Source organism: Xyrauchen texanus, unplaced genomic scaffold (genome assembly GCF_025860055.1).
Source record: "Xyrauchen texanus isolate HMW12.3.18 unplaced genomic scaffold, RBS_HiC_50CHRs HiC_scaffold_131, whole genome shotgun sequence".
NCBI lineage: Eukaryota > Metazoa > Chordata > Actinopteri > Cypriniformes > Catostomidae > Xyrauchen > Xyrauchen texanus.
In genome coordinates, this window is record NW_026265663.1 from 42,074 (window position 1) to 52,476 (window position 10,403).

Genomic DNA, 10,403 nt, shown 5'->3' on the forward strand with positions numbered 1-10,403 from the left:
TGTGTCATTATCAACATCTACTGACAATGACAAAGATGATTTCAGCAATCTATGTGTGTATCTTTTGTGTACTGGAAGAACAATGATGATTTTAACAGTAAATACTATGTTGAGCAGTAACTGACATGGCAAATGGACGACAGACATAAAGAGTATTTTTAAAAGCAAATGTCATTATATACAGCAATAACACTGAATCGGTAACGTCTCAAACACTTCCTCCCCCTCCCCTCCCCTAAAAACTCATGACCCATGTGACTTATTAGAAAAGTTTTTCTTGTGTACACAGAAGATTCACACACATTCAGAGATCTCAGAGTGTTGCTGCGGATGTTTCCTCTTTTCAAGCCCTTCACAAGGTGAATAAACACTTTTAACTTTCAAATAAAATAAAAATGTATGTATTTATTTAAATTTCATTGAAATATGGATGTTTGTATTATAGAGCAACTGAAATGTTAAAATATCTTCATTTCTTTTTTTTTTAATAAAGATATTTAAATGATATCTTCATTTTTGAACTATTGTTATAATGCAACAGAAGTTGAAGTGAACTGAAGGCAGTTAATGCATCACAGAATGTTTTCTATAAGATATATTTTTTGTTGGTTTTAAATATGTAGTTCAAAACCTTCTTAAACTAGAATATATTTTATGAATTCTGTCCTCCAAAGTCAATTTTCACTATCATCTTAGCACTTGTGAAAACCACCAAACAATCAAATCAAACTTGTATATAAATTAATTATAGTAGAAAGGCAGAAACAAATCTTTGTATTTATTAATATTTGTGTGTAAATATTTTTTGCCTAAAATAATGTTTTGATGTTTTTTTACTTTTTTATTTTAATTGTTTTATGATCTTTTGTGCCTTATATTTGTTTAATTTTTTAAATTGTGCTATTGGGGCAAGTTGTCACTAAAGTTCAACATGTGTTCAATGAACTGTATCTTTTTTCCTGGTCAATAATGGTGAAAATGTTCAACAGCTGTTTTGTAGTCAAGACTTCAAAGTTTTCTCTTGACAGAAATTGACTTTTAATAAAACCTATTTACTGCAGTACAAAGTGTGACAACTAGCCCTTATCTGCCCTATAAACTATATATGAAGGTCGCCTGATATTTCTGTTATTAATTTCTAGTGTCTCATGATTCAAACAGACCTATAAAGAGTCTGTAAAGGTGAAAGATGGAAATCAACACATAACGTCATGTTACTGTTGTAACCTCCGTTCCTCTTCTGTCACTCACTCAACGTTGTGTCAAATGAAGTGACACAAGGGGACACAAGGGGTCTTCCTGGGATGCTAAACGTACCTCTGAACCTGAGAAAAGGCCAATGTCAAATTGGCAGACAGAATTTGCATGCTCAGCCCCGGACATACGGGTATAAAGGGAAGTGGGGCAGCGAGTGCCAGTCAGAATTTTGCCAAAAGGAACCAAAAATAAGGTATGGCCGTTTACAGTGGTAGGTCTAGTGCTGTGGCAGGAGGGACACAACGTCCTGTTCCCTCCCTCGGGGAACAGAGGTACAACAGTAACCATGATGTTATGTGTTGATTTCCATCTTTGACCATTTCTGAACCATGACGTTCCCCTTCTGTCACTCACTCAACGTTGTGTTGAATGAAGTGACACAAGGGGTCCCATCTAAAAATGCTATGCACTGACCGTGTTACGCGAACTGTCAAGACAGGTGCAAGCAGGCTACTGCTGCACGTAGCCCTCCCCAACGTCCCCAAAGAGATGTCACATACAGAACTTAGGTTCCCCGCACACCTGAGGAGGGGAACAGGCACTACATGATTAGCATGAGAGCAAGGATGCCTTTTCTCTCACTATGTCTCTCACATAGGACCTGAAGCGGCTGGGGCTATCTTAAAGCTATGAAACGCATCGGGGAAGGCAGTCTTTCCCGGTCCTATTGTTTCAGGGGGAAAAGACCCTGCAGAGGCCACATCCTGCCCAGTCTAGGGGGAAGTAACATGTGGCAAATACACCACGAGGGTTGTGAAGTCGTACGTGGGAAATGGCGTGGTGGTAGGTCCAGCCTAATGAGGGGGGACTCTACAAGCACGAAGACCGGGGCAGCGGGGCTGCCCAAGGGAAACGAGGGTCCGCCGACAGGGGGACCGTACCGTGGGAAATACATCATGGGGAGTTTGCCTGAAAAGGGAATTAAGTAAGTGGAGCCCGATCCCAGTACAGAGCACCTGTGACTCGTAGTGGGTCTGGCCGCGAATTGCTCCACTGAATTCACCGGCCAGAAGGCTAGGGAGGAGAACATCCAAGTAGCGATGCTTAGTGGCTAACCTGGGATAGAAGGTGCACTGGATCAACTTGGTGAAGGGCGCTGTGTGCAAGCGGAACACCCGGTCGGTTGTGCCGCGTTACTGAGTTCTACCGGCTCGGACCTGTCAAAACGCGGGATGAGACCGACTCGACCCTGAGATTGTAAAATCTGGCAAAGGTATTGGGTGTTGCCCAGCCCGTTGCTCTGCAGATGTCAGCTAAGGAGGTGCCATGGGCCAGTACCCACGAGGATGCCACACTTCTGGTAGGGTGTGCTCGAACCAGCAAGGGGGCGGGCATGGCTGGGTGTGATAAGCTAAGGAAATAGCATCAAAGACCCAGTGAGCTCACCTCTGTTTGGAGACGCCGTTCCCTTTCCGCCGTCCGCCGAAGCAGACAAAGAGCTGCTCAGAACATATAGAGCTCTGCGTGTGGTCCAAATAGATATGCAAAGCATGTACCGGACACAGCAACAAGAAGGCTGGGTCTGCCTCCTCCCGGGAGCTTGCAGCTTGCTTGCAGGCTCACGACCTGGTCCCTGAAGGGGGTCGTAGGAACCTCGGGCACATAGCCCGGTCGCGGCCTCAGGATAACGTGAGAATGTGCCGGACCGAACTTTAGGCAGGTGTCGCTGACAGAGAATGCATGCAGGTCCCCAACCCTCTTGAAGGAGGCTAACAAAGGAGGAGATGGCGGGCGAGTTGAGACATGCCCGTTACACACGGCGCCCCAACCCTGTCAAGAGGTCTGGACACCTGCTGCAAGGGGACACCGGTCCGCAGAAAGCTGAGGTCTGTCCAAGGGTTGAAAGTCTGATGGCAAGAAGGGGTGATTGTCACATGGTATGTTCTGTGGCGCCATACCCATCTCGGGACTCGAGTCTATAGCCAGTGCTGAAGATGTCTCATATGCATCAACCCGAGTGGCTGACTGACTGAGCGCACTCGTTGGTGAAACGCGATGTCATTGAGACTGAGTCTAACTCTATAACGAGAAAAGAGATGCTCTGAACCAGGACGAGCTTGCTCATTTCCCAGTTGACCTAATGCCCTAGATGGCTGAGGTGCCTGAGCACCAGGTCCCTGTGAGCGCACAGTAACTCTCTCGAGTGAGCCAGGATGAGCCAGTCGTCCAGGTAGTTGAGTATGCGGATGCCCACTTCCCTTATCGGGGCAAGAGCTGCCTCTGCATTCTTCGTGAAGATGCGAGGGGACAGGGACAGGCCGAAGGGGAGGACCTTATACTGATACGCCTGGCCGTCGAACACGAACCGTAGGAAGGGTCGGTATCGAGGCAGAATTGAGACGTGGAAGTACGCGTCCTTCAGGGCTACCGCCGCAAACCAATCTAGCTGTCGAACGCGGGTAAGAATTTATTTCTGCATTAACTTTTTTAACATGAGTCCCAGGTTGAGGCGGAGCTACCTGTTGTTTAGCCACAGGGGGACGCCCTCGGCGAGCAGGCGGGGCACGCTGGTTTGGCGGTGCTGCGGCAAGGTGTGCCATCTGCTTCTTCTCCGCCAAAAACTGCTGGGCGAAGTCGTCGACGGTGTCGCCGAAGAGGCCAAGCTGGGAGACGAGAAAGCGTTTCTTGTCAACGTCGCGCATGTCGACCATGTTCAGCCAGAGGTGACGCTCCTGGACCAAGAGCCCGCCCGAGTGCCTGCGCTGTGACCTTTGTGACTCTGAGAGTGAGGTCGGTGGCAGAGCGCAGTTCCCACAGCACGTCGGGGTCGAGAACTACCCAGGTGCAGATCTTTGAGTGCCTTGGCTTGGTGAACTTGCAGGAGAGCCATGGCATGCAGGGCGGAGACTTTCCTGTGGCGCTGTACACTTTCTAGGTCCATGATGATGTCATTCTACAGGCTCTGGAGCGGAGTACTGGGCGGTCCCGCTAGGTGGCGGCGTTATATGAACACAAGTGGATCAGGTCGGTTCCAGGCAGTAAAAGGTGCCCTCCACAACCACGTCAGCTTGTCATACACCGGTCAGCTTGTCATACACTGGAAACCAAGCCCGTCGTTATCCCCATATTGCCTTCATCGCCAGCCGGGTCGTCCTCAATACCGTGGGAAGAAGGAACAACGCAGAGGGCGGCAGAAGTTGCTTTCTCTCGTGAGAAAAGAAAGCCGCGACCGCAATGTTGCCATGGCTATGTTCTCGCACTGAGAACATGAACCATTCATAAAACGCTGCCTGCGTGTGATCGCAGACCAGGCACGTGAGGCAGCTTTTATGAGCGTCAGAAGTGGAGAGAAATCAACCGCATCCAGGAACTACACAGAGGCGGAAAGACATCTTTAAAAGACACGTCCTGAAAAGCGCTATCGAAGCGCCCGGGGGCATAGACTGCACAGCGTTCAGAGAGAGAGAACGGCAGCTGGAAATGCGCCGTAGATCCAACAGCAGTGCTTATTGCCAGTAGAGGTGAATGAAACTTGCTGTTGGACAACCGTTCGGCTCCGAAGAAAAATTCTGACTGGCACTTGCTGCCCCACTTCCCTTATTACCCGTATGTCCAGGGTGGGGCATGCAAATTCTGTCTGCCAACTTGACATTGGCCTTTTCTCAGGTTCAGAGGTACGTTTAGCATCACAGGAAGACCCCTTGTGTCACTTCATTCGACACAACGTTGAGTGAGTGACAGAAGGGGAACTTGCAGAGATTAAATGTGTGAAAATAAAATGTAGAGCTAAGAATGGATATGAAGTAAACAATACTGTAATTTTGTCTGTAGAGAACTGAACTGAAACTGACATGTAATTATATTATATTATATTATATTATATTATATTATATTATATTATATTATATTATATTTTATTTGATATTAAGTATATAATATATTTAGCGTCAGGAACTGAACTTGAGCCCAAACCTTTAGTTTCCTCTTATCCATGTTACTATGGTGATCTATAGCAATAAAATATAAAGCGTTTGTGTGGATCATCATCTGTTTACATATCTGTCTAAGTTTCTGTTTTACTTTCATAGGAAAAACACATCACATCTTCATCTACTATCATTACTTTGGTGTTGAGAGTATAACTGATTGTGACGCTTGCTCTGAAGTGTAAAGGTAAGAATAAGTTCTGCATAAGGCTGCATTCGAAGTGTCCAACTCTCTTTTCTGAAACGAGACATCCTAGATGACGTATGCAGCTAAGAAATACAACCTCCTGAAGACGCATCCTTCCAAATGAGACACAGCCGTTGTTTCACATTGCAAACGCACATTAAATGACTGCAGCCTTTGTAGAGTTTTACATGATGCAGAAATGATGTATTAAAGCGTGTTGTCAATGAAATATCACTAAATAATATAACCACAACTTACCTTAAACATCTTTTGACTATAGATAATTATAGAAAGATATAGAAATATAGAAAAGACAATATAGAAAAATGATATATTGTAGAATATCTGCCATCTGTGTTACAGAACAATCACTAGAAGACATCAACCCATGTATCCACGACATATCAGCAATGATCGATGTCCAGCACTGTCTGATTCAACTTTTAAATGAACAATCTTCAAGATTTCAATGTGAATCTGACAATATCTCATGCAATAATACATTTACATAATAACAAGAAAAGTTGACAAACTGGCCAACAGCAATTAAATCCTTCTGTAAGATTAGCAACACACACACTCACACACTCTCACACACACACACACACACACACACACACACACACTCTCACACTCTCACACACACACACACACACACACAAAAACAACAAACAAACAACCGCCATTCGCCACCAAGTGGCGGTGACGTCACAACGACTTTTGTGCCAGGCTATGTGCACGTTAAGGCCACGTGAAGTGTCGAATGCCCGCTGGCAGGAGGTCACGGGACAGATCCAACCGGTGACACGGGTCGAATGACTGGCTGATGCACCACCTGTGCCCCCTACTGTGCCAACTTGCTGTGCTTTAGCCACCCTGCGCTCTGCTTGTTGTTGTGAGCGTCGCTCCTCTGCCCTCCGTTGTTGTTGGACTGCCTCCAACTGGCCAGCAGCATCCTTCACAAGCCTCCTCCAAAGAGGCCGATCTTGACACTGCTGGTACCAGTCGTCGGCAAGTCCACTCAGCTCCACATCCTCCTGTACCACATCGCTCCATCTCTTCTCCAGCCCGTGCTGCGCCCGCTTAGCCCCCTCTATCCGGCCGAACAAAAACTGTTTAGGCATGCGGTGGCCGGGCATGCGGGCTACATGACCCAGCCAACGCAACCTTGCCTGCCGGAGGAGCTCACCGATGGGACTTTGTCCACATCTTTCAAAGATTTGTGAGCTCCTCACACAATCCAGCCTGGTTAAACCCAGGATGGATCTTAGGCAGGCCAGCCTAAATGTTTCTAGCCGGCGATGTTGTTCCATTAGGGGGTCCACGTTTCGCAAGCATAGAGAAGGGAGGGAATGACCGTGGCCGAGAATACTTGAAGCTTTGTGCGGAGCGACAAACCGGGTAGCTTCCACACATCGTTATGCAACCAATGAAAAGATAATGCCGCTCGACTGATTCGGAGTGAGACCTCTGCTGTCAAACCGGAGCTGGTCATAAGCACACTTCCCAGGTATAGAAAACACTCCACTCTCTCCACAACTGCCCCATCGCCAATTGGGAGCTGTGGGGGTGTAGTGTCCGGTGGTACATAATACCCAGGAAGCTGTTTAGTTTTGTTTGGGCTGATGGTAAGGCCCCATCTCTTAGTTGCAAGCTCCAGGTTCATCAGCAGCGCCTCCAACTCCTCCTCTGATCTAGCAGCAATCACCAGATCATCAGCATACATAATGTGGTTGACCAATAGGGAGCCATCCCTTGACCGCACCCGGGCATCGATCAACCTCCCATTATATCTGTACCAGATGGAAATTCCTCCAGTACAGCCATCGAAGGCTTTAATTTTAAGGTCCTTAATGATCGCGAGCAGTGGGTCTGGGACTCCGAAAGCACGAAGAGCAACCCAGAGCCCAGGCCTGCTGATGGTATCATAGGCCTTGACCAGGTCAATAAAGCAGAGATGTAGGTCTTGCTGGAATTCCCTACACCTCTGCTGTAGCAGACAGACAGAGAATATGGCATCTGTGCAAGACCGCCCCTTCCTGAAACCACACTGGGGCTCCGCAAGTCTCTCCTCAGCGTGCCTGGCAAGGCGATGTTGAATAATCCTTGCCAGGACCTTTCCCAGTGGTTTCACATTGTAAATGGTGAAACGCTCAGCGATTGACACTTGTGATTATATTTTTAAATAGGCATTTTATGTGCTTCATTTTAATGTCAGGCATTTCTATTGACAATTATTTTTTTATAGATGGATCCATCAGAAGATGACTCTGTTATTACTCAGGAGGTGCTGGAAGATCTTAAAGAATCGATATCTGCTCAAGATCTGCCATCAGCTGCTGACAACATCAAACATTTCCTCGACCAGCAAGATCGTGTTGAGCTTAATATTGCTGTGACGGGGGAATCTGGTTCTGGAAAGTCCACATTTATCAATGCTTTTAGGGGTTTGGAAGATGATGTTGAGGATGCAGCTGAAACTGGTGAAGTGGAGACCACTAAAGAACCCAAAGCTTACAAACACCCAAAATATGAAAATGTGAAATTCTGGGATCTTCCTGGAATCGGAACTCTAAAGTTCAAAGCTCAAGAGTATCTTAAACTCGTTCAGTTTGAGCGCTATGATTTTTTCATCATCATCGCTTCAGATCGTTTCAGAGAATGTCACGCTAACCTGGCCAAAGAGATCAAGAGAATGAAGAAGAATTTCTATTTTATTCGTTCCAAGATTGACTCCAGTATTGATGCTGCAAAGCGAAGAAAAAACTTTGATGAGAAAAACACGCTGGACAACATACGAGAGGACTGTGTTAACGGTTTGTTTATGATGTTTATTACATGACAGTGTTTTGAAGTGTGAACTTTATTTACTGTTGAACTAATTTCTTTAATCCCAGTTTAAAGCTGCACTCAGTAATTATCATTATTTATAAGAATAGTACTTTCATAAATCTGTTTAAAATCATGAACACTCACATGAAGTTCAGATTTCATCAGTACATTAATATAATCTGATTTATTTTACATGAAGCGGGTCGCCTCATGGGGGCTGCCATGTTGTGATGACATGACCAGCTGAATACTACTAACTTCAATAATTAATAAAATAATGTATTAAATTAATCATTGATGACGGCTAACTGTGCCATTGATCAGTTCAACTGATGAGTGTTCAGGAAACAGTCTTTAACCTTTAATTTACTGCTGTGTTACGAATAAATTTACTGCTCATATTTATAATACAATATAATTAATAACACTAAAATTATGCAACGAGCAAAGATGATTATTTATGAGTAATATAATTATCATTAATATAAGCAGTGTCTTATAATCATGTGTTTTCTGTGTCTGTAGGTCTGAGAGAGATCGGTGTAGAGGATCCTGATGTGTTCTTGATTTCTGGTTGGCATCTCAACAAGTATGATTTTAATTCACTGCATGAGAGGATGGAGACTGAACTCCCACAACACAAGAGACATGTGCTGATGTTGACTGTACTGAATATCACAATGGAGATTATTGAGAGAAAGAAGAAATCTCTAGAGAAAAACATTTCAAGAGTAGCTTTATTATCTGCTGGTGCGGCTGCAGTTCCTGTTCCTGGTCTTTCAGTTGCTGTAGATGTAGGTCTCTTAGTAAATGAGACACAAAAGTACAAGACTGCATTTGGTCTGGATGATGAATCTCTGCAGAAGATCAGTGAAAGATCTGGGAAGAGCATTGAGTTTCTTACAAGTGTGATGAAATCAGTTGTGTGTGAAGGAATAACCGCTGGTTCAATTATTCTTCTGCTGAAACAAAGCTCTCTTTATGCAGCAGAAGAAGCTGTTGAGGAAGTTCTTAATTTTATACCCATTATAGGATCTGCTGTGGCTGCAGGATTGTCTTTTGTGGCAGTTTCATACATGCTGAAGAAAATTCTGAATGAAATAGCTGAAGATGCCAAGAATGTGCTTCTGGCATCACAAAATAATCCAATGTAATTAAATCAGACAGATTTTAGGCTCCAGTAGCTTCATTTCTACCAGCGTTCATCACTGTTCTATTGTTCTGCACTATTTGGGGGTACTTACATTGTTTTTATAACTTTTAATATATATTATAATTGTAATAATCGATATGACTCTAATTTGATTTAAATACCTTTATAATAGTAAAAAATCAATATAACATCAGTAAAATAATCTCACAATAATAAAATGGAGTGGTGGTGGTGGTGGCGTAGTGGGCTAAAGCACATAACTGGTAATCAGAAGGTTGCTGGTTTGATCCCCACAGTCACCACCATTATGTCCTTGAGTAAGACACTTAACTCCAGGTTGCTCCGGGGGGATTGTCCCTGTAATAAAGGGCTCTTTAAGTCACTTTGTATAAAAGCATCTGCCAAATGCATAAATGTAAATAAAATTAGAGTATAACTCGAATAAGTATAAATGTGAGGAATTCTGACATTTTTAGTGGTTAGTTTTTAAACTTGTTAAAATTATTGTGTAATTGCTTTTATTTACAGAACTGTGTACATGATCATATACTCCACTGATTATAGAGGAATAATTCAAGTTATCCAGTGAAACTTGTTTATAAATGGGATAGTTATCTGTTCATATAAATGTTGGGCTTGATTATCAAATGTTTCTTTATTTGTCTTTCTATTGTGTATTTTTCTTTAACTGAGAAAACAAGTTCTAATAAAGAATAAAGTTCAATAAATAATACCTGACTATATGGAGTTTGTTGTCTTTGTTTGGAAACCTTGTCTAAGTCACAGGTTTGTTGAATTGTAATGTTTGTCTCACGGTGTGTTACACAAATAAAGAAGCTCTAATTTATTGTCCAGTACAAGTAAAATAAATTGTGTTTAATAATTCAAACACATAATAGTTGAAACCCATTCCTCCACTACATTTAACCTCAAATGCTTGGCATTATGTAATCTGTATAGAATATAAAGCAATCAATAATTGACAGAGATACATTAAATGCTTGTTATGTCACAATAAATGTACTAAGCTTTCTGTATTTAATATATA

At 43.6% G+C, this 10,403-nt stretch overlaps 1 protein-coding gene across 2 annotated transcripts; it reads left to right on the top strand.

Moving 5' to 3' along the window:
* Positions 1 to 287: 287 nt before the first annotated feature.
* On the top strand, positions 288 to 9,985 carry LOC127641667 (interferon-inducible GTPase 5-like). 2 transcript variants are annotated; one of them, XM_052124601.1, is made up of 4 exons: positions 288 to 359; positions 5,286 to 5,370; positions 7,619 to 8,186; positions 8,728 to 9,985. In XM_052124601.1, the coding sequence occupies exons 3-4, from the start codon at positions 7,619 to 7,621 to the stop codon at positions 9,354 to 9,356; spliced, it is 1,197 nt and encodes a 398-aa protein (XP_051980561.1). In that variant the 5' UTR covers positions 288 to 359; positions 5,286 to 5,370; the 3' UTR covers positions 9,357 to 9,985. The 2 variants fall into 2 exon arrangements, with proteins under 2 accessions (XP_051980561.1, XP_051980562.1); XM_052124602.1 differs by lacking the exon at positions 5,286 to 5,370 and having other exon boundaries at positions 354 to 359.
* The last annotated feature ends 418 nt before the right edge of the window (positions 9,986 to 10,403 follow it).

Coding starts and splice junctions, on each gene's coding strand:
- LOC127641667 (XM_052124601.1), top strand. CDS start 7,619: ATGGATCCATCAGAAGATGACTCTGTTATTACTCAGGAGGTGCTGGAA. Junction 8,187..8,727: donor ACGAGAGGACTGTGTTAACG/GTTTGTTTATGA, acceptor CTGTGTCTGTAG/GTCTGAGAGAGATCGGTGTA.